The sequence below is a fragment of the Colossoma macropomum genome, unplaced genomic scaffold, assembly GCF_904425465.1.
Source record: "Colossoma macropomum unplaced genomic scaffold, Colossoma_macropomum, whole genome shotgun sequence".
In the NCBI taxonomy this organism is placed as follows: domain Eukaryota; kingdom Metazoa; phylum Chordata; class Actinopteri; order Characiformes; family Serrasalmidae; genus Colossoma; species Colossoma macropomum.
Genome location: NW_023494798.1, coordinates 14,446,670 through 14,472,107, shown reverse-complemented (window position 1 = coordinate 14,472,107; position 25,438 = coordinate 14,446,670). Strand labels below are relative to the sequence as shown.

At 43.0% G+C, this 25,438-nt stretch overlaps 1 protein-coding gene across 1 annotated transcript in view; it reads right to left on the bottom strand.

Moving 5' to 3' along the window:
- znf423 (zinc finger protein 423) overlaps positions 1-25,140 on the bottom strand; it is a 193,731-nt gene extending 168,591 nt beyond the window's left edge. The window contains 1 exon segment of the mRNA XM_036584852.1: positions 23,986-25,140. Within this exon segment, the coding sequence (XP_036440745.1) occupies positions 23,986-24,025 (40 nt within the window). The 5' untranslated portion in view covers positions 24,026-25,140.
- Between the last annotated feature and the right edge of the window lie 298 nt (positions 25,141-25,438).

Sequence of the window (25,438 nt, the reverse complement as noted above, 5' to 3'; positions counted from 1 at the left end):
TTTGGACTGTGTCTGTAGGAATTTTTGCCCATTCATCCAGAAGAGCATTTGTGAGGTCAGACACTGATGTTGGATGAGAGGGCCTGGCTCACAATCTCCATTCTAGTTCATTCCAAAGGTGGTTGAGGTCAGGGCTCTGTGTGGGCCAGCCAAGTTCTTCCACACCAAACTCACCCAGCCACTCCTTCATGGACTTTGCTTTGTGCATTGGGGCACAGTCATGCTGGAACAGAAAAGGGCCTTCTCCAAAATGTTCCCACAAAGTTGGAAGCATGCAATTGTCCAAAATGTCTTGGTATGCTGAAGCATTAAGATCTCCCTTTGCTGGAACTAAGGGGCCTAGGCCAACCCCTGATAACAACCTCATCGCATCCCTCCTCCACCAAATTTCACAGTTGGCACAACGCAGTCAAGCAGGTATTGTTCGCCTGGCATTCGCCAAACCCAGACTCGTCCATCAGACTGCCAGAGAAGCGTGATTTGTCACTCCACAGAACTCCACTGCTTTTCCACAGGCTTGCATGAAGCTGCTCATGGAAACCCATGCCCTGAAGCTCCCAGCACACAGTTTTTGTGCCGATATTAATGCCAGAGGAGGTTTGGAACTCTGCAATTATTCAGTCAGAAAAGCTCTGGCAACATGTATGCACTATGCGCCGCTCTGTAACTTTACATGGTCTGCCACTTCATGGCTGAGCTGCTGTGATTCCTAAATGCTTCCACTTTTCAATAATACCACTCACAGCTGATAGTGGAATATCTAAGAGGGAAGAAATTTCACAAACTGACTTGTTGCAACGGCAGCATCCTATCCTATAGTACCAGTACTTTTGTCCATATAGTGTATATAGAACCATTTTCAAAAAGGTTCTATATAGAATCATATACAACACATTCTCCATCAATCTGACCATGTAAAGAGCCCTTTGAGCATGCAAACAGTTCTTTGAATGTTCATGGCTCTATATTGAACCACTGTCTTTACTAAATAACCCTTGAGAAATCGTATTTTTTATGAGTGTATGATAAACATGTTCCTACAAACGTTTCTTTTGCAACAAGATTCACTGGCTTGGTGATCCAAGCGGCCAGATCAAATGTGTCATTTAATCCTGGATGTCATTTGTTCAAAAGTTGGAAATTACTTGATATATTAACAATTGTTATTTTATTCAGAAATAACTTATGCATCAAATATAAATCCAAATATTATAAATTAGATCTCAGAAGATATTTTTAAATGCTTTACTCAATATTTCATGTTTCTACAAGGAACTATTATCTGAAAAATAGCATATGGTAATTATATATTAATATATATTTACAAATATAATTGCATTCTGGATCATTTTTATTTGGAAAGAGCTGTTTATTATATTTTCATTATTAATGCTGTACAGCTTTCTCATTTATTTCATAATCATCATAATCATTCAGAATACATTTTTTCTATCTTCCTGCAAATGTGCAACCTATGAAGTTGTACAGAGTGATATTATATTAGAAATGTATTAACTGTTTTCTTTGTACATATATATGCAACAACTGGTTTTATATAACTGAAACCAATGACTCTAAACTTTTGAGGATCAGTATAAGCATCATTATTCTTGTAGCATGTAATATTTAGTACTAATGGGGAAAAAAAAGTATTTTGTTGACCTAAGAAAAAAGAAGCACTCTGCTTATAAGTTTGTAACACTATGAGGGCCCCTAATGAGCATGCATATACACACACACACACTGGCCCCCTGTCTGCCACAGTGAGACCCCACACACTTATCCGCTGCAGGTAAGGCTTCAAAGGCAGGCCTCACCCAGCTGCCCCACCACAGTGAAGAGAGAGAGAGAGAGAGAGAGAGAGAGAGAGAGAGAGAGAGAGAGAGAGAGGAGATAGTGATTGTTATTTAAACAGTCGTGCCAGCACAGCATCGCTGAATATAAATCTGAATGAGAGACAAAGGGCCTAATGGATGGGGTGAGAGAGAGCATTATGCAGACATAATTCCAATGACATTACAATGGAGTCTCGCTGTGGACCAGTGTGTAAGTATGACTGTTTGACAGATGGAGAGAGGAGCAAAGAGGGGAGAGAGAGAGAGAGAGAGAGAGAGAGAGAGAGAGAGAGAGAGAGAGAGAAGGGAAAGGGAGAGTGAGAATGAGAGAGAGAGAAAAAAGGCACAGAGGAAAAAGGGAACAAGAGGGTGAGAGAGAGACAAAGAGAGAGAGGGCGCAAGAGAGACGGCAAACCAGAGACAGAGAAAGAGAGAAAGAGAGGAGGGAGAGAAATAGGAAACTAAGAGGAAGGGAAAGAGAAGGAATGAAAGGAGGAAGGTCAAAGAGAAACAGAGAGGGAGAAAAAGAAAGGGAGGTGGATGGGAGAGACAGAGAGAGAAAGCGACAGACAGGCAGGCAGGCAGACAGACAAAGTGAGAGAATAGATGGACACAAAAAAAAGGCAGAAACAGAAAAAGGTAAGGGAGAGACTGAGAGATAGAAAAAGAGTATGAGACAAAGACAGGCAGGGAGAGAGAGAGAGAGAGAGAGAGAGAGAGAGAGAGAGAGAGAGAGAGAGAGAGAAAGAGAATGACAGGCAGACAGAGAGAGAACAGAGGGAAACAAAAAGAAAGGGAGAAACAGACACAGAGAAAGGAGAGAGTAAAAGAGAGTGAGGAACACAGAAGGAGGGAGGGACAGGGTGAGATAGAAACACAGTAGAGATAGAAAGACAGAAAAAAGAGCATGACTAGGTAAGAAAGACTGAAGAACAGAGAGAGAAACAGAGAGGGAGACGAGCAGAGAAACAGAGAAACAGAGGGAAACAAAAAGAGACAGAGGGAGACATAGAGACAGGGAGGAAAGGAGAGAGGGAGAGAGAGAGAGAGAGCGAGCACTGTGGGATAGTCTCACCTGGGCCCCACTCCACTGCAGGCCGTCTGCAGCTGAAGCAGTCTCAGAATACCTAATGTCTGTGTGTGTGTGTGTGTATGTGTGTGTGTGTGTGTGTGTGTGTGTGTGTGTGTGTGTGTGGAGGGGCGTTGCTACACAGCCCTGCTACTGGCCCCGGGCCATTCTGTCTGATTAAGTCTTCTACACTTAAGGGATAAAACCCTGCTCTCCCTCTCTCCCACTGGAAGCCATTAGCAGCCCCCCATTTGCAGCTCTGTGTGTGTGTGTGTGTATGTGTGTGTGCCCTGTGCGTGTTTGAGCCCATGCATTTGAATAGGTTCATACCCTCGTGTCTAGGTGTTCATGCCAGTTTATATGTGTGTGTGTTTTGTCAGTACAAAACTGCACTGTGGCTCACTGGGATTGGTGTCCACCAGCGAGTGGTTTTGTGGCTCTGCCCCCTCATTAGAATGTTCCCACGCAGGGCCAATGGCTGCCTCTGCACCAAAACGCATCACAGTCAGGGACCCGTCCACTTCCCTAACGCTCTGGCCGCTGGCAGATCTGCGGGCCGAGGCCTAAGCTTGCGGCTACACACAAACACACACACACACACACACACACACACACACTAGATTGATCATTCCTGCAGTCCAGACCACAGCAGGAGGGAGTGTGATCTGCTCTTGTCTAGTGCTGTGTGATAAATCGTATTTTAATTATTATCACAAGATGAATTTTGCACAGCAAACACATTGACCCTGTTTACACCTGGTCACTTAATAGGACTATAATCTGGATTGTATGCTAATAAGATTTTAGCAATTAGTAATCAAATGCATCTCCAGTAATCTGCTCATTACGTGGCAACCAATCACCAACTGTTTATCTATTTGTTTTGCACAGTAGTGTCTGTCCATATTGCTATTAAACATTTATTTTGTCCAGTCCCAACCATGTGCATCCTCACAGACTTGGATCACATGCCCAGTGAAGTTTCAGATTGGGAGGAGTTTCAGTTGTACTGGGAGGAGGTTTGGTTGTCAAATGTGTCTTGGGAGAGACGGATGCGTTTATACTGCTCTAATGTGGCTCAAATACTCTCAGAGCACTTCCTGAAGTGGTTTGAGTGATCAGTATTTGTTTTAAATGCATCTTGGGTGCATCTACACTTACATCTTTATGTGGATTGGCCTCATCTAGATATAATCCTGATACTCAAGATGCATAAAGTGCCCAGGTGTAAACAGGGTCATTGTTAAGTGCTGCGATGACAGAATGGCTCAAATTACTTTACACGTGCAGGGCCAGAGTGCTGAAATTAGATAGGCAGGAATGTAGCATAAGAAGCCCAACAAGTGTTTCCCTGCGCTGGGCTTGAACTCTGCTGTCAGATGTGGAGAGCAAGTAACTTAACCCCATTTGGCTAAAAGACCACTTCCACAAACCACATGTTCTTAACTGATCTATTCTTTACTCCTAGCCTGTAAACAGGCTTCAAATGTGATGATCATTTTCGCTTCCAGTTTTATGTGTAAAAGGTGAAACAATAATGGCTACTGTCACAACAAACCTGCATTACCATAAGGAACCTTCAAAGTATTTGTTTTTTGTAGCCCTGTATAAAAAATAAGAATAAACATTTATAAACGCTAGCATTCGTTTTTGTAGCCTTTATAGAAAAAGCTGTTCAGGGAAAGCTGACTGCTTTTCTAAAAGATTTCAAATGTGCTATTCCACCTTTTTTAAAAAAACATAAAAAACATAACATCATTAGCAAGCTCGTAGTTTGTTATGTCTCTGCCTGAGCAGCCTGTGTCATTGTGCTAGTGCTCTATCTCAAACTTGGGTTTGAGTTGCCAGCATAAGTCTATGGGCCTCTGCTTCCATTGAACCCAATGGCAAAACACTAGGATGGGCAATTAGCATTTAACCACAGCAATCAGATGCAAACTACAGCTCGCGCAGAAGCACTGGGCTAATGAGTGGGCCGTGGTTCAGAACAGGGGAGAGGGATGAAGTAATACAGCACACTGTCCATCACTGCCATCTTTCTGGGTTAATGATGCTTTAATGGTCATTCTACACTCAGGCTTGGTCCCGCCAAGGAGAAAACGAGAGAGAGATAGGAAGGGGGAGAGAGACAGAAAGGGAGAGAGAGAGAGAGAGTCTTTCGTTTCCAGGTAATTAATAAAAGATAAAAGTCTGACTTGTTCTGCATGGCTTAATGGCTTTTAATAGCAGGCAGAGTGACGGAAACACGCACGGCTCGGTCTCCAGGCACTCGAGCCCACAGGCCTCCAGGGACACCGCCATCTTACTGCAGAGCAGAGAGGTCCTGCTTACCTGAGCGCTCTTCTCTCTCTCTCCCTTCCTCTCGCTCTCTTCCTCTCACACACACACACACACACACACACACACACAAAATGGTTGTGTGGCCAAATTGCTCTTTACGTTTTTTCTACCAGCATATGAAAACATGCACCTTTCAGTAAGAACATAATGAACACAACACAGTTCACAATCTATTCCACACACAAATGGCCCCACACAGACAACAGTAACACTTAACTGTAATGTTCATAAGGCTACACAACACCTACAAAAGCCCTTCATGACAACTGACATAGACTTTGTAGCTCAGTGTATGTCACAGTGACATAACATAGTCATGTCAGACTGGTTGAACAAAAGTGGATATTCTGTGGTCCTTACGTGAGTTTCATTTTAACAAATACAAGATTTACACCATCACATCATCAGCACGTTACTGTGATGTTAAAGTCAGTTGTTATAACATGCTATGCTATTCCACCCGAAAAAAGGGGCCTGACACAACCCAAAGTCAGAAAAGAAATGAAGGTCACCTAACAACTTCACATCAAAGTTGACGAAAGCAAACCTTATAATAAAACCTTTATAAATGTATGTAGGTTTCTAAAAGTTGCCCTACAATAGCGTGCTCCTTAACTAGTCCATTGACTTGAACAGCAACACACAGAACATCTGAATGGTGGGATTGGTGCATTTTCTCATCTGTACACCTGCATGCAGCAAATGCATTTATTCATTTGTTTGATTGTTTGACAGATACACATAAACACTGTTACATGACAATGCAACAAATGTAATGTACATAGGGCGAATGTATACAAATTTGCAGCCTCTTGGCTCAGACTACCACATCAACATAAGCAGTGCATAATGCCTGCGCAACCAAAACAGCAGTCTGTAGACCACAGCAGTGGCTATCAGGCAGGGCTGTGGCCAGAGCGCATTGCTGCAGTAACATTAAACTGCATCATGTGTGCTGCGGCCAGTAGAGCAGGGTCATACAGCACCTCTTTCCATTCAGCTCCCAGTGACCACAAAAGGGCATAATTCTACACTACAGTTGATCACATTCACACAGGATTCATGACTCTTCCCCTTCACTCTTCTTCAGCCTCCCTTTTTCCTATATCTACCTCCTTTGTTTTGTATCAGTGATGCACCAATCTGATATACTGGATCTGCACTGGCACCAAATTTAAACCTTTTTAAAGAGACTGGTTCACATTTTACATGATTTCTTGTCACACTGCAACAGTGCATTATCCAAATCCTATCTGGTCATATATTTCATATATATATATATATATACACACACACACACATACACACATATATATATATATACACATACACATATATATGAACATGAATGAGGCAAGGCCCCAGAAATACAACCATTTTTTAAGAGGGTTTTGATGAGCGCAAATGATGCCTAAACAAATGACATCCCTTGCTGTGTTGCTAAACTATTAAAGAAAACTGACCCCAAAATAAAACAACAGTTCTGCTGTATTAAAGTGTTCGTAATCCCCAAAGCCCCCCCACCCCTCTTGAGATCAACTTATGACATCTGCGTGGGTTTATACACCAAAAACAGGCACAATTCATTTTTACATGATCCTGTTCCAACCTCTCTTTAGCCCACAGAATTTAACAGGCTGTTTTTGTTACTGTGCCTTTTACACTGATACACGTTAATGACTTCTGTTTTAATTGCCTTCTCTTAGTTGTGCCACATTTAAAAAGAAGTCTGGATAGAAACACTCCTTTTAACTTTCACATGACACGGGAGGAGCTGAGGAGCTGCTGTAGGCCGAATACATGGACATACATAAATGCATTGGTCCTCCTGACATACACAAAACAAACAAACAAAGCAACAAACCAAAAAAAAACAAAACAAAATTCAAGATGGGAAAGTGCTGATATGGGCCCTTTTCTCCTTTTTTTAATATGTCGTAAATATCACAACCCCAGATTTGAATACAATAGTTGTTTCTCTCATACATAAACAGCGTGTAGGGATTCAGAAACATTGATACACTCTTGACCATACCGATTTGCAGATTTTAAACAGAACGAAAAAATAAAAAACAGATCAGTTCAGATATCAGAATCTGTAACATGAGAGAAAAAGAGGGATCGGTGCACTCTTATTTTGTATGTCACAGTGTCTCAGTATTTTCTTAGACATTTGTCTTAACTGCATATGCCCCACCTCCATTCACTGCAACAACCATAAGCACACAAACGCACACGCACACATCCTCGGCTGTAGCGGGATGGCCGAGGGCAGCAGTTGAGCTCTACGCGGACGCCTGGGCAGCCATAGAGCCCCTTATCACTGAACTGGGTCACGGTGCCCAATCAGGCTTTGGAGGCCGGCCCAGGAGGGTGGCGCTGGCATTTCCTGCTGGACGGACTGCAGCTGCCAGGCTCCGCCCATGGCCCCACCCCCACAGAGCCTGGGCTTGCTTCCATTGGATGTCCAAGGTGTCTCATAGCTCTGTCACGCGCCCAGTTTGGGCAAGCATGATGCCAATCCTTCAGTCCAAGCCTGTTCCCCTGGGGGTGGGGGCTGGAAGGACAGCGGGGAGGGGGTTGAGGGCATCAACGTCAACGGCCTGTCCTCCAAGCCTGGAGCAAGGGGACGGCGAGGGAAGCTGATTAACCAAATACTTTTATCAGCGCTGAAACCGCTCCGCCGCACAAAACAGCCTTAAAAAAGACAAACCAGTGCCGCTGGCCAGAAACAGTAGTGAGCTGGGGAGGGGGCAGCTCAAGGCTTACACGGTGAAGAGAAACAATAAAGACCGACAGGGTCCAGCGTGCAGACGCTCCAGTCCAGCTTTCAGAGGACAACACTGCTCCAAAAAGCCTGCAGAGCCGTCCAGCTGCTGCCACTAAACACACACACAGACACACACACACAGCAGCCCAGGCCAGTGAGTCTGAGAGATGGACACAGCTCAAGAATGAAGGACAAGAAGGGGAGGGGTGGAGGAGAGAGAGAGAGAGAAAAAGAGAGAGGTTAGAGCAGTGATGTGTTGTCCTCAGGCAGCCTAGCTTCATGCTCTTGGGAGAACCTGGATGACCAGAGCCAAGAATGGAGCTTACTGCATCTCTCTCTTTATCCCTCTCCTCTCTCTCTCATTTTTCCTATCTCCCTTTTTTATTTCCTCTCTCACTGACGGCACGCACACAGCACCCACACTGCAAAACAAGAGGAGCAGTTCTTTAACGCTGACTGATTCTCTCTCTCTCTGATACAGTTAGTAAAGTCTGAAGTTGCATAGAACTGTCACCTAAACTTTAGTCAAATCTAAACATCTGCCTGATGCTAATCACAAACAATTATCTGCTGATAGCGATATGACACTGATATCACTGTGCACTCCCAGCAATAATGCAGGCCAGTATTTAAGCAGGTCACATTATTGATTTATTAGTGTGTTTCTAATACATTGTGAGGCATATCATAATAGCACGGTGTAGCAGTATAATCACAACAGCAGCATTTCCACACTGTGTTGTCCAACAATGTAGCACAGTGGAATACAGTATAACAGTATCGAATAAAGCAGAATAAATTATGAATAGAATTCAATGCCAGACCAACACCCACACGCATATTCAGTACCATGCAAAAGTCTTAGGCGTCTGAGAAAATGATATGTAAATATATTCATCTGGGCAGTAAGCATTTATCTGTTTAAAAACTCTAACATTAGAATTACTGCCAAGACAGATTTAAAGCACTGTATATAAAACATTAATGAATAGGATTAAATAAAACCATAACATTAACACAGCATCGTCTGTCATTTAGCTGTGACAACTCATGGTCAGTGGTCAGCGGGTTCTGAAGTCAAGTGTGTATGTACGTGTGTGGGGACAGTGCACACACACGAACCCACGTACACACATTCTCCATCTCTCACACTTCCTTCCCCATGGTGCACACATGGCACATTCCTGGCGGTGCAGAGCGAGGCAGCGCTGGCTCCTGCCTCCAGCAGGCCTTTCCTGAGGAAAGCCCTGGCTACAGTGTCCCCTCTCCCTCTTCCTCTGCAGCTTGCTCTTTCTCTCTCTCTCTCTCTCTCACACACACTCACACTCACACACACACTCAGAACTTTGGGGCTTATCAGGCTATGTCTCAGAGTTTGTCACATCATTTATGTCATACGTTCATAACTTCCCGTTCAATAGTTTGTAGCACTGTGTTATTATCACTGCAGCAATTAGCATTGAGTCAAGGCACAGTCTTATTGCAGCTATATCTCTGAATACCTACTGAAGTGAGTGTTCATAGTTTTCTAACTTACATGCAAAAAAAAACCCCAGCAAGAGGTCAGATGACGTTTTGTAGATTTTGTGAAAATAAGGGTACTATGAAAACATCTACAACTACCACGATATATTTTGTCCGTATCACCCATCCTTACCAGCGTCTACGAAGGTGATGTACAGTATGCATAAATACACAAAGCCTGGAGTGTGTCTGAAATGCCTACCTGTCTTTTCAACAGAATATATACTCCTGCTCACACATACAGACCCAGCGAGCAAGCAAACAAACACAATAACACACACGCAGAGCAAACAACAGTCAGTATGTCGTGTTCAAAAGGAGACAACACAGTCAAGGCACCCTTAGATGTGAAATTTGTTTTTCGCCCTTCTCACTTGTCAAAGACGAGAGGAAAAATGTTTCCAATATACCTGCAGCTTGTACATAAAACACACTAGAGAGAGTGAGAGAGAGGGAAAGAGGAGGAGAAGAGAGAGGGGCAGAGAGACACAAAAACAAAGTCAAGAAAATGAGAGAGAGAGAGAGAGAGACGGTGACGCAAAAAGCGGGGGTGATATAAAGTGAGAAAGGGAAGAGGTGCTGGTGGCGTGATTAAATCATGTCGGTTGTGTGTGCCTGTCATTGAGTGTGACACGGGTTGAGCGTGCCGCTCGCTGGGGACCGGCCCATAATCGCCTTCTCTCCGCTATGATGCCATCAAAAGGGGACGGGATGGGACGGCGAAGGGGGGGTGAACAACACCCCCCCTCCCCAACCCCATTTACACCCCCTCGCAGGCTGAGAGCAGTGAGCTTAGCTGAATGGCTCTGACCTAGGAGGAGGACGGCCTCACAGGAGCGCCGCATCTTTAGGGAGCGTCCAGAAATAGATGTGCTCCGAGCACCACCAACAATACCACCATCAACGGAAGAGAAGGAGAGAGCAGCTCTCACACTCCCTCCCTCCCTCTCTCTCTCTCTCTCTCTCTCTCTCTCTCTCACACACACACACAAACACACACACACACACACACACACACACACACTCAGGGGTGTAAATCTATAACCTCAAAACAATTTGATTTATTATTTACAATAACAATAGGAACTTATCAATGAATTGATTCTATTTGATTTGACTCTTCTGGTGTGATTCAGATTTACTTTTAAACATGCGGTGAATACACTAATGTGACTGTAGGGTCTATTTACACACTAGTGGAACAGAGACAATGAAAACAAGCCTTTTAAGTTTACATGAGGCCTGTGCCCAGTGATGGTTAATTGAGTTACTGTGGTAATAGCCCCCAGTGATGGTTAAGACTAATTTACATCTGGTTTAAAAAGGCATTATTTATTTAATGATTTATTTCATGCAAACCACAGCAAAACACTAGTATTCCTTCCCATGAACATATTTGAACTTTTGAATATGTTGAGTGATGCGATTGTACATTAATACCACCAGCAATAGGGATTGCAATTCGTAGCAATCAGTGTACGATTTTTCAGTCTTTACTTGACCTTCAATTGGCAAAACTGAGGCAACTGGCTATTCAGCACTATGAGTAACGCATAATTATGCTAAGACATTTTGGTACAAGTGTAAAATCTGTAAAAATAAGATAAGCTGAACGACTGCCAATTTTGTGTTTTGAGCCGAAATCTGCTGATTCTGATTGTGCATCCCTACCTAGCATAGATACATAACTTTTGATCTGCACTGGTCAAACACACTCGAGGGGAGGCACTGTGTGCCACTGTGGCAGGCAGACATCATGTCTGAACAAAAAGCCACCTAAAGTATGGTGTTAATTTTAGGACATGGTAAGACCACAAGGTTAAGTTTAAGTTTGTGTAACAAAAATTCACAATTCCATTCTTTTCTACAAAGTTAATTACAGTTCCATATGCAAATTAATCCCTTAAAAGGCAAGGGCCCAAAGTTTTACACACTTCTACAAGCCTTTTTGCTTTGAGGTCCCCTGTAGTTACTGAACAATAAGCCTTAGTATATAATAAGCCTGGGGTTTTATGGGGTTAAAGATGTCATATTACAACTAGAGGTGGGCGATATGGCAAAAAATATAATATCACAATACTTCAAGAAGTTTCTGCGACACAAAATAAGTTGGAACAGATAAAGTGGTATCATTATACTATCATATATACTATATATTATGAATCCAATGATTTGTATTCAACATTTCACACACTGCACTAAATCTAATTAAACAGGACTAATTATGCTCAAACAAGCAGCTCAGTTATAATAGTTATAAAATTATAATCAATTACAATCAATTATAACGTTCCAAAGTCAAGGCTGCTGAATCAGATCAAAGCATCATGATGCATCGCAGCATTTCCACCTCTCTAACACATATACACAAAGGCATGGCAGCAGAGCCTGGTCATGAGAGTGTAAGACAGAAAGGAAGGGGGGGGGCAACAGGGAGAAAGAAAAAGAGAAAGAGAGAGAGAAAGAGAGAGAGTCTTAATTGCCTTATCCTGTAGTACAGGCTGGGGAGTGCTTTTTGACTTGGGCTTCCAATTTCACGCTACAGCATTATTTAGTTTGATACAGACTTGATTAGGCATTACAGCGCAGGCCCTTTCTGCAGGGGCTTTGTGGCTGGCCTGTATCACTGGAGGACAGATTAACTCTGCAATCATGCTCCTTCAGAGACTTCTTCACTGTTCGCAGCTCCCCTTCGCCCTGAGACCGCCAGCCTTTCTTTGTTTATGCAAAGGGATTTCGCTTTGGGAGGGGGTGGTGGTTTCTTGTTTAATAAACTTATCCCACAATAAACGCCACCCCCGTCACAGGCCACCACCATATGTGTGTGCGCGTGTTTGTGTACGTAAGTGCGCGTCACCTTGTACCTAACCTCCTTCCTCACGGCCCTCGGGGTCCTTCCTGGTAAGTGCATATTGACTTCAAAAGAATAGCCCGAACTTAACTCTTCCCACAACACCTATAAATACCCACACAAACAACAAAGGCAGCACCCATAAAACTGCACCTTTCCCTAAGCAAAAACACAGCCTGGTGATCAGGGGTCGACATTGCCTACTTCGCTATGTCCCTGGCTACTTTTCAGATTTTAGCCATTAAAAGTGGAGAGCCTGTGGCCTGAGTGACTACTTGTCTGGAGTTTTTTTTTTGCATTCTTCCCCTTTCAACAAACCACCAGACCAGTTTATTTCTTACACATTCAGTAATATCCACAATCAATAACAAAACAGCTACTTTTCATCCTCCAGCACAAGATCCAGAGCCTGTTTACAGTCAGACACGTTACTGCATCAGATTAGATTTTGTCAGAATTCACCAACTGTAACTTTAACTTCACCACCAGGATGTCTAATGTAATGGCAATTGACTTTTTAAGCATTTCTTTATAGCTTACAACAATTTCTGGGTTATAAATTATAAAAATATGGCCTGACAATAAAAAAAAGAATCAGATAACATGAGGACTAGAATTCAAAAGGTCAGGGCAACTTGAAAGATTTTACCTAATAACATTAATGTAAGCTGCCTCTAGATGACTTAGACCAATCAAAAGCAACGAAATATCCATGTGCTCTGTACAATACAACCACAACTGACTGGCAGTAGTAGTGTGGCACTCAAATCGGGTCTTGGTCTCAAGTCCAGTCTCGAGTCCATAAATTAACGGTCGCGGTCTTGGCTTGGTCTTGACATCATTTAGACTTGGTCTTGTCTTGGTCTTGGGGAAATTGTTCTCTGGAGCTTAATTTAAAGAAAATAATTGGAATTTAAATCAAATATCACTTTTTAGCAGAATATGCTAATCATACTACACAGACACTAGGAATAAAAAGCAATTATTACTCCAGTAAACACTAACATTTCTGCATATTTATATAGATTGGACCTTCCTTTTGACTCCTCCTCAAGTGTCACATGATTGGCTACTGGTCTTAAACATCAGACTTTTATGTGCAAATGCATGAGGATTACTCCTAGTTTGAATATCTAAACCTGGGTTAACAGAAAAAGATGTTAACCATTGTAAAACAAGTTAACTGTGGTTGCATTTGTTGGGTTTGTTTCGTTAGGTCAGGAACTTAAGTTTAATGTGCTTTGTGAGACAGGCCCCTGGAGTAACTCATATAATATATATATCATAAACCACAATATTCAAAAGCACAGCCATAGCTTCGAAATACAAAAATTAAAAACATTTTACAAAGCATGTCCCTGGTCTGATCAGGACAATGAAAAAAAGGACACGGGGAAGTCATAGCAAAAAGCAACACATGGTTTCTAGTACTGAAGCATGCTTGTTAACTGTAGGTACAAAGCATATACATTATCGTCACTGTTTCTATAATTCTGGCCACAAATTCATCATTTTGGCCACAAGACTCAATTTTGATTCACAAGATTCATCAGCTTGGTGGCCCAAGTGTCCAGTGCAATTTTTTATATCTGTTCACCAAGTAAAGGCTGCGTTCTGCAGTGTCATGGAGGGCAAGGGTAAACAAGCTTATGTTTCGCATTTTGTAGGAGGACCTCCAGTGAATTTTTAGTGGGCCTGATGCCCCATCTCAAAACTTGCTTATGAGTGTGTCTCTGGTGTGTAAGTCTGCTTTGCAGCCTGTGTGTTCATTTATGTCAAGGTTAGGCTAGTTATATTTTGCAGTGCAGCAGCAGTGTGACGGTATGTGTCTTTCGCAGTGAGTATAGCCTAATGATTGAGCTCTCCCTTCTCCTTCACCCAAAGAGAACGTCTTGGACAACCTAATCCCTGGACTAACCATCGACACAACTGGGCTGAGAGAAAGAAAAAAAAAACTCTACATTTTTTAACATTCTTCTATCCATCCGTCCATCTATCAGCAACCAAGGCCTACAGTACACAAGCCCCCATGCCCTGCTATCTCCTATTCTCTTTCTGCTCCGCTCCCACAATCTCCCTCTCTCTGCCTCTCCTGGAGCAAGCCAGGCCCTGTTTGATGGCGACATGAAGCATTTATTAGGAGAGCGAACAAGTTCAGGATAGAGAGAATAAAGGCGAGTGGAGAGGTGGGAGAAAGAGGGAGGGCGCCTTTAATAATTCTGAGCTCCTCTCTTGGCCCTCGTTTGTTTTGCAGGAGCTCCCAGAGAGAAAGCCTCTCTCCTCATCTCCGGGCAGGCAATGCCAATGCAAGTCCAGCAAGCACTCCAGCTAGCAGAACCAGACGCGCACACACACATACACCCACACACGCGCACACACACATCTGAAGACAACCAGACAAATGACTACATGTTCTGGTTTGCTGTCCAGTCCAAATGTTATGACCTTAAGGGACTGCATCTGTGATTTTGAAGCTTCTTAGTTTCGAGAGTTGGTGGGTTTTATTAGCGACACCAGAGGGTACAATATGCTGTAACCACTGTACAGTCAATATTGGCCACTCATGACCATATTACTCCATCTACGTCCCCATTCCATCACACTCAGATTCCATCCTAATTCACTGTTCCTGCATACTGCTCACTGCCGTTCCCACCCAAACAGCCATTCGCAAACAGAAGCACAGTCAGCAGACAGAGCACACACAATAGAAAAGCTAAAGAACTAGCAGAAGCTGCTTTAAACCTCACAGAAAGCATTTTGTTTTCACAGAGAAGTGATTTTAAAGAATTGAAATGTCTGTGAAAGAGGTTAAGGAAAATAAAGCCGAGGTAGAGGTCCCCATAGGCTTGATTTGCTTTAGGGTATGGCTTAAATACGAGAACAACAAGCATGCTAACTACAAATCTCACCATACAAACACAAAGACATTTTACCAAGAAACACACACATAATCAATGTACGCTAGCTTTGTAAATGCAATTATTCCCAATACTGCCTGTGTGCTCTGACTTGTTGCTTCACTATCGCCCCGCTGTTTGCATGGGTTACTATCCTCAGCCCAACAGGGGGGCACTCACTTTTTGACAGCAAATTGAGTGGAGAGAAATAAGGCAAAAGAGGCCAACTTCAGCATCAAGGGCCCGCCTTTTCTCCAAGGCTAGCAAAGGGGCTAGCATAAAGGAGCTCCCTTTTACAATAAAGAGCTAATTCTGTCTGAGCTAAGAAGCCTCCCATTGCCAGGTTCCAGGCTAGCGTCTAGTCCCGGGATAAAGACCGAAACGCTTCACGCCTCAAAATCAATTTGGGGGATGACATGGCAGGCTGTATCCAGGCTTTTGCCCCTCCAGCACGGGGGAAGAGCCGGTCATAAGTGCACACACAAATCTCTCTCTGGTAAAAAAGCGCAAGCCTGAAATCGGCACACGAGCAGTGGCGAATGAAAAGGCTCTGAAGCAGCTCGGGCTTCGCTCTCATCTGTCATGTCAGCGCTTTAAAAAGCCTGCATTTAAAAAAGCCAATGGCAAGAGCATGTCACGCTCCGTGAGTCACAGAGCGGCCCAGACAAGAGCTGTTTACATTCAGTGACAAATGATTGGTCACCCTTTTTACTTCACCACTTTCATTATCTCCACTATTATAACAAAGCCGAAACAAAATAATGTAAAATAACAATCACAGGAAAGCAAAGCTATGTGCCTCCATATAAACAGCTGAACTCCGCAAATGGCTCAAAGGTCTAGTTAGTGGAGTCAAACGCTATGTGTTTGTGAGAGGCCAAGGGTAGTGAATTCAATAAACTCCTCCTCGTTTTAACTCTTTTGTTCTTTCTTGCGGAAAACTTTCCAGGCATAGTGAAATCAATAGGTTGAGCACCATCGTTATGGGAGCCAGAAGCGCCAAGGCGAATTTTATGTGCGTGGGCATACACGCTATTTTACACACACACACACACACACACACACATACACACACACACATACACACACACACACACACACAAAAAAAAACTCAAACTTGGAGTGCTTGAAGAAAAACCTTCCCCCTCCAGCTCTACAGATCCTGCTCTGGTGTTGGAGGGCTCTCTAAGCCCAGGGCAGTGAGGGCCGGCTGGGGGGGGCTGCGGGCAGACGGCCTGCTGAGGGGTCAGCGAGGACTCTTGGGGGGTCAGCAGGGGTCATGCCGGCACCAGCACTCTTTGCTAATGACCTCTGCAGCCCCCCTCACTCACCTCTCTCAAAAAGCACAGGCCAGAGCCCAGAACCAGTCCAGCAGGGAGGCCGGCCAATAAATATATGCATCAGCCAGGTGGAGTGAGTGGGCTTTAATTGCCCCCTTTCCTTATGTTTAATGTACAGCCCAGCAAGACGGGGAAGGGTCGTAGAGCAGCCACCCGGAGAGGGGAGGGGAGAGGAGTGGAAACGAGGAGAGGGGATTAGAGAGGAGAGGAAAGGAGAGGAGAGGTGTTTTTTTTCCTGATGCAGTGCTCTAGTGTGCAGACAGCCCTAATGTAGCTATGATTAGCAGCCACTTGTATCCTCTGAAGATCCTCCCTGAACTACACCTGCACGTCTGACACTTACAGGAAAAGTCCATTACCCACACAAAGTAATCAGACCTCAGAAGATGTCACAAAGGACCGATATCAACTGTGCAACCTTCACTGTTGAGTTAAACAAGTAACTTTATTAAAAAAAAAACAAAACAAAAAAAAACACACGGTTAGTTGCGGGTATTCTTAATGAGATAAAGCACATCGGAATTTAAGATAATTTTTCAGTCACAGCTCACTGATAGAGAAATTCTTTTGAAACTGCAGATTCTGAGCTTTCAATCAACACGGCATTTGTGTTTATAAGAGAAGACATTTTATTATGATTTAAATGTGATAAAAAGCTATTGTGTGTCTTGGATTTTGCAAAGAAAAAGGACTTGTTTTTTTTTTTCATTTTTGACACCAAAACAAACACAATCAAAAGTGAAGACCTTATGGCTGGAAACAACAGTCAAAAAAGATCCTGTGGCTGCAGAATGTAAACTAAGTGTAAACAAAATTCTTCATGTAACTAACTATATAACTAACAGCAAAAACAGACAATCTCTAGACTTGTACGGGTTAAAAGAAAAAGACGCCTGATAAATGCTACGTCTCCCAGTGTATCACAATGCACTTTCCGAATGGCCAGAGAAGTCTCAGCGGGCTAGGTGAAAGCCGCTGCCATGTTTAATCTACATGGGAATGAGCAGCTTTGAGAGAGCCTTTCTCTGAGTGGTGTTCCAGCACATTTTAATCTGTCCCGCACAGCAGCCCAATCCGGGTTCCAGCATGCGGCATCTTAGAGCGGCCGCGGCCTCCTCGGGGAGATTCAGACGGGGGAGCAGTGGTTGGCAGGCTGGGGGGGGAGGGGGGGTTTGCCAGCCTCACAAACAGAATTAATAGCAACCCTCGCCAGAGCGACGCCTCCCCTTTAGAAGTGAAGCGTGGCGTGGAGCAGATCCTGAGCGGGTCCACAGTGAACCCCCGGTTCCGGGCCACTGAGTTCAGGCTGGCTGATAAAGCGTGTGGCTAAGCTGGTACAATGGCACAGCCTAGCACTGAGCTCTTACATTAAGACAGATCCTTCCGCACAAAACTAGCAGGCGGGCTGCAGATAAGGAGTTGTCACTGGCAGCCACACTGCCCACCAGGGAGACGCCACCCCCCCCACTTCATCACCCTCCCCACCCACACACCATTCTCCTTCTCCTCCTCCTCTTCTTCTTCCAACACCAGCACAATCATACAGGCCTACGCTCTAATGTCCCCACCAAAAGGGGTCAGTGTAGAGTGACAGCTGAGCGTGCACAGGTAAGGAGAGGATTGTTTTTATAGCAATGTCATTAAGTGAAGGCCAAAGTGGTCAAACTGAAAGGTAAAAAAGGAGAAGACAAAGAAAAAGAAGAAACAAAAACTACACAAATTACAATTATACATAGAAACACAGAAATCGAGCGTGAAACGTCCAAAAATTTTATTTAATCAGAATTTCATATACCCTAAACCATCTACCTTTTTGCTTGAAAATTTACAGCCACATAAGATCTAACTTTTTTGTCATTCTACATGCATACAGCATAACATGTACCAGCTCGATCTGCAAAGAACACAAACGATCGCTACTTTGAGTGCCTCCATACTTAAAAAAACTTAAGAAAATTCTTTTGTTTACAGGCATATCCTATACAGACATCCATCTCCACAGGATTAATATAACCTGTAATTATTTCTACAGCTCATTTTATAATAGTTAAAAGGCAGAAGAATCTTTACTGACGCTAGCGTGCAGTCTGTAAATATTACTGACATGGCAGATTCGGATGGGACTAAAGTCCCTGTAAAACGCTGGTAATACTTACAACACCCCACCTCCTCATGTAAAACTAATCCCCTCCCAAAAGTGCTCGAGAGAGAGAAGGCTGTATGTTCAGGTATCTGTGTGTGGGGGAGAGAACTGTACCCCTGACTTTGCCTCTCATCATGATTGCAACCATAATGGCAACAAAAATAGACTCAAGAAAACACACACACTGCTGTCAAACTGTGCACAATTACATTTTCCTCTGGTCCTGATGAAATACTTTTAAGAGTTGTTTAACAAATTGCTCATGCTGTGAACTCAATGAAAATAAAAAAAGAGACAAAAAATCAATTTTCTGGTTCATCTCACATTACCTCAGAAACTAGGGACGCACAATAATACTTGTACCATATCAGCATTGACGGATAAACACAGAATGCTACTGATTCACTCTTGGAAGCAATGTGTGGATTTATCACGATGTGATGTTGGATTAATGTTACCCATTAAGCCTGAGGAGGATTGACAGAGAACACACTGTAATAATGCTATTAGAAAAGCTGCACAAAGTATTTAATTACATTTGTTATTGTATATATTTATAAGTGAATGATAAAATATTGATGTGTACAATATATTATAATCACACCCTTATAGATGAGTACATAAATGACTAGAATACTTATCACTGTTCTCACAGCCAAGTAGCCACATACACATCACACTGCACCGATAGACAAAAGGCGGAATGTCACTGTGTCATCAGTATGAAACAGGTACAGCTACCACCTTTATAAAGTTTAGGTTTACCATATTGGCATACATTCCAATATGATGTGCAACACACCCTCCCATCATCAACACCAAGGAGCCAAAATGAGCCTATTATCACTCAACAAACTATTCTACTGCCTTTATTTTTACTGATGCCACAAAATGATCCCCCTTCACTCCCAGTTGTTTCAGGTACATTTCTATAGTAACCTATAAATAAGTAATCATTTACGTACTTGCAGCTCTATCTATGAGGGTATGCTTATAATATATTGTACTTACCATCTATAGGTGCACATCAATATTATTAAATATATAACATTCATTTAAAAATATGTACAATAACAAGTTTAATTAATAATTTGCGCAGCTTCTCTAGAAAAACTGCAAAGCTGTTTCAATGTGTTTTAATTAGATCTGCAGAGCAGCAAAAGACTCTTGGTTAAATAACAAATACAAAAATAAACAAATAAAATAAATTAATGAAGGAATAAACTGGATAAAACAGAACAATATTGTGGTCTATCTGGAAAACTGCTCCAGGTTTGCTCCAAAGATCATTTATGTGACCACCAAATTCAACAGTTTTCAATGCTTTCACGACCTTGAAAACCTCATCTATAAAAATATGATGAGTGCTAAAAAACTAACTAAAAAAATGATACTGTCTTTACGAGAGCATGACAAAAAAAACACTCATTTAACAAATTAATCTCAGGCAAGTGGTCAGATGTTCCTGTAAACAAAATCAGCACTTACGAAAAAGGTAGAGCGCACAAAACCACAAATGAAAAACACAACTGCATTAAAAATGAGAATCTGTAAGCATGTTAAAAAGAAAAGGGCGGCTTTTCGCTCTCTGTGGCTGTAGATGTGCAGTGCTGTGGTAACTCACTTCAGCATTTTATAACAGCCCGCTGACCAATGAAAGTCCTGTGCGGCTGCCAAAAGTCTAGGTGACAATAAAAAAGCCATTTAATGCTAAAACCAGATGGTGGAAGGGTGGGAGGAGGGTAAAGAGATGTCAGGGATAAAATCTCTACCAACACACATAGATACACACACACACACTCTCTCTCTAAACCTGCAAAACAGATGAACACATGTCTACATTATACTCCGCTTGATATTTCTTTCTCTTTGATACGTACCTTGTACAAATCACAGAAGCAGCCAAATGGTTCTAGAAACACCGTCTTTTAACTAACAAAACAGAAAAGACTTCACTCTGCAAACATTCTGCAACACTGACAGTCTCACTGTCACACACGATTTCTTCACTACAAAGAAGACACTGACTGCACTTTTTTTTTTACCCATTTCTACTTCTCACCCAATAACTACATTCATGTGAAGTACATATTTGTTTATGAATGAGAAAAACAACTGTAGGTTTTCTCCTTAAGGCTACAATCAGTTTGCCTGTCGTAGGCTTGTTAAATGAATGTATCCCACCTTGATTTTTGCTTATCACCAAAACACATCATATGTGTTCATAACAAAACCTTGTATCTTTATTAGAAGAATAAAAAATGTAAAACTCTAATCAATATTAATGAAAAGAGGTTTTACATCGTTATTTTTTGGGCCATACTTAAAAAAAATGGTGCCACAAAGGGTTCTTCGAGGGATCCCATAGAAGAACTGCTTTCAATTCTCTAAAGAACCATATTTGAAAAAGAGCTTCATGAGTGTGAAGAACCTTTTAAAGGGCTATAGAATCTTTACATAATATAAAGGTTCTGAACCAATTTAAAGTTCTTCCTAGAACATTTTTATTATGTGGACACTTTATGGGTCTTTAGGGAACCTATTGTGTCTCTGCTATGGGACCACTCAAAGAACCCTTTATAGCACTTTTATTGTTCACAGTGCATTTCTGGTATTTGGGCCATGTTATGCTATTTCCAAATGATGTTAAAAAATATATAAAAATCTGAAAAATTACCAGGAGTTACCAGGAATATGTTTTTAACAGAAAAAATGGCACTACATGCTTTATGGCAGTCAAATTACATAAACTTCCCCAAAAAGGAACCTACTAAATGCGATGCTTTTGTGGATTACATTTACCAAGAGCAGATTACAGTCCACGTCTCTGGCAGATTCCAACTCTGAGTGAGTCAGCCGGGCGTGTGGTTTAGTGTGTTTGAGTTTAGGAAAAGGGAGATGAAGTAGAGATGATACCACATCTCTCTATCCTCTATTTGCAGGGTTAAAAGGTCTGATTTGATTTGATTGAGTGTAAACAATGCTGCAGAATGGAAAGAAGTGCTCCGTGTGTCTCTGAGCCTAGTCATGTGCACTCATCCTCCCTTAATGTCCTGCAAATGAAGAGGATTTATTAATATGTAATTAAGTAATAATCATTGCTACATAATGCATGAAACACTCGTGGGAACGGTGCAGATATGAAACAGCAATGCCCCGGCCAAGCGCTGTACGCATACACACACATTAAAAAGGGATTAATTGGAAGAAATATTTTGATAAGCACCACTCCCTCTCTCCCTTTCAGTAGAGTGCTCTCTCTCTCTTTCTCTCTCTCCCTCCTTCTCTGAGTCTCCCCATGTCTCTCACCCTAGAAGCAATATCTCTCTCTCTCTCTCCAGTCATTAACACTGCTAATCATAGCTTTTAATGCTATTTGAATTGAGAGCATGACTTCCCTTAAAGGAAATAATCCCTTTTCTAATGGACATGATGAACAGCTTCCTTCAGGCTGCTCAAGTCAGTATTAATTCTAGTCCAAATATTAGTTCGCTCATACCTGCCAATTGTTTTCCAAATGTAAAAATGTTAAACAAGATGTTTTGTTGTGTGATATAACGTGGCACAGAAACACCGTCTTGTGTGGCTCTACATGCAATCTTAGGCTACTGTTGGTGCTCCTACAGCTTCTCTAATCTGTGACACTGCCAATCAATAGGAAAGGTGTTCGGAGGAGATAGTGGCCCAGCATGCCTTGGTTACATATTTAATTGGCCTATGACTGACGTGGATCACTGAGTCGACACAAGCACTGTTTATCCGAAAGCACTCGCTGTGGCAGCCGAATACATTTATGATGCCAAAGGCTTCTTGGTCCAGTGCACTTAGTGGGTTTTGACAGTGGGAGTGTGTCGCTTACATTGTACCTGGCACTCGCTACATATAACAAACATCTGCTGTGATAAAAACACTGAAATTCTGTTCCATTGTTTAAAAACAGTTTATGTTTTTTCTCATATTAGCAGAAACACTAAGAAATAAATGGATGCAGTATAACTGAATTGATTGTTTTTCTTGTCACCATTCATTTATTGAATTCTGGCAAGGCATGGAGTTAAAATGGGCATTAAAATACAGGCCCCCATTCTCACACACTCTCTTACTGTTCTAACAATTTGGTTACGTGTGTAGTTTGAGTTGTAAGCTCAGACACTGTCAATAAGTGAGCTATTGATAATATTAAGGTCTTTCTCACCTTTTTACCTGCTGCAAATACCAGTTTCTAGAAATAAGTGCTTCAGAACAAGCAAAGCTCTCTTCAAACCACTGCAGATTGTGTCGGATAATTAGAACAAAAACGAGTTATTAATTGGGGGAGGGGGGTCTAGCGGTGGGCCACATGGCCATCCCAGTGCCCATCTGGTTTCCATAGGGGCGCCTTCACCCGTCAGCCCAATGTTTGTAATCGGCCACCACACCAGTGACACAACTGCCAAGCTACTTTACGCTCGCTCACCCACCAAAGTTCACTCACTTCTGTTAGAAGGATATGGAAGGTAAAGTTCCTTTGCATGAAAGTGGTCCACGTCCGCTCAACACCACAAGTAATATAAAGCCGAAAGGCCACATTAGCATCAACTCGTCTCAACCCAACTATTTACCAGGCATGGGACTTTTTTGTTGTTAGGCACAAAATAAGTCAGACTGGTATGCTGTTCATTCACAATCATCTGTGTCAGAAACTTAAAGAAAGGGAGGGGGATTTCCAAAAGAGCACACCTAGATACATATCCCGTTTGCTGCACTTAAAAGGAGGTTTTAGGAGCACTCAAATACACACAATGTATACAATCTATTTGCAAATAACATTAAGCAATCACTCACTGCATTTCTTCATCACTGAATCACTGAAAACGAACACATATGAGTGCAAACACACTACACAGAGATCTTCTCCCTGAAGCACGTTCAGTCTCAGTTGATTCCAGTCAGATACCACTTTGTTCCTGTCTAAAGGACTCTACACTACAGTGTGTTCAAACCACTCGCATCTGCTTAAAAGAGTTGAGGAGCTCCTCTCTCGCCATCACAGGCACTGGGAATCTCGGACCATGGCACAAGTCTACTATTCCGGGCAAAGATATTAAATTGTATCGTTTCACAATCCCCGCCAGTTTTCGCCATGAAATCTCATTGGTCAAGCTACCGCTCGCGAGCTGCGTCCGTTACAAACACACATACACACGCACACACTCACTCGCTCGCACGCTTACCTTTAACGGAGCGCGGTTTGGCCTGCTTGCGTCTCGACATCTCTGTCTCGGTGCTTTTCTGCTTTTATTGATCTCTCGTCCTCTCGTACAGTCACTCATAGGCTGCACACCGCTACTTCTGTGATTTTTTTCTCTCCTCTCTCCCCTCCTCCTTTTTTACTTTGCCTGTTGCAATGCGGCAACTTCAGTGCCCGTGGCGGTGGCGGTAGTCCGGCAGCCGCTCGGAGGGAGAGAAGCGCGGGGAAAGCGGCAAACGGATACTCCAACGATCCGGCAACTTGAGCCGCTAGATTCAACCTGTAGATTTTTTTGCAGGAGTCACTCTCGCTCTTTTGTTCCTCGCGGCTCCGCCGTCAGAGTTTGTAGTGTCCAAAAAAAAAAAAAGAAAAAAATCACAGCATTACCCAGCACGGCGGGTCCGCCGAGTTCGCGAGAAAAAGGGGCTCCAGCACTTCCAGAAAACGCGACAAGCTCTTCACTTCACCGAGCGGACCACTCGGTTTGGGTCCGTTCGCGGATTTGTCTTTTCTTTTCCTTCTTCTTCCTCTTCCTCTTCTTATTCCCCCCCCTCCCGCGTGGTCCGCTTCAGGTTATGTTTCGAACTGTCTTTATTTTCGTTCCCCAAATCCTGCAATATATATATATATATATATATGTATGTATGTCTTAACCCCACCGAACCGCCCTCTTTGCTCTTCTTATTTTTCCAAAGGTGCCACCCTCACTGCCATTTCACGCAGCATTCTCTCACCTGTGGGGATTTGTCGCTCTTGTTTATCCTCTTTCTTAAATTTCCCCCCTCTCCAAAAAAAGAAGGAAGAAGAAGAAGCTGTAAAAGAGGGGGAAATGGTTGTGGTTCGCTAGCCTCTCTCTCCCCTTTTCTTCTTTGTCCTGACTCTGGTCTTCCCTCCGCCTCCCGAGCCGACTGCTGGCGGGGCTGCAGCGCAGACACACATAATAAAGCCAGGCTTGGCTGGAAATGTAGCCGTGTCCCAGCAGGAGGATGTGAGAGTAGGGTCCCGGCGGGGGAGCGCTCTGATCCCGCAGGGAGCTCCGCGCAGCCTGGGCTCGAGCAGCCACACAGAGAGCCAACAGCACCGAGCCATGGTCAGCCGTGGAAACTACAGCTTTTAGCTCGGAGCGCGGATCGGGGCCAAAACGCGGAGCTTCGAGGAAAAACTCTGTGGAGGAAAAAAGACGGACTGGATTCTGCTTTCCCCGCTCACTTTGCCCCTCTCTACGCCGCTGCTTTCGGCTTGGGTTCGCGCCAGCGTTTCACCGGCGAGAACAGAGTTTACCGAGGCTTTTTCTACAGCTACGTGGTAGAATTTTATTCGCCTTTTACTCCAAACCGAAGGAGAAAATGCTTCAGAGTGATGATTTCAGCTGCTGCCTCTGGGCGGTAGCCCGTATTGTAGGACATGATGCTAGTTTATTTAAGCTAACGTTAACT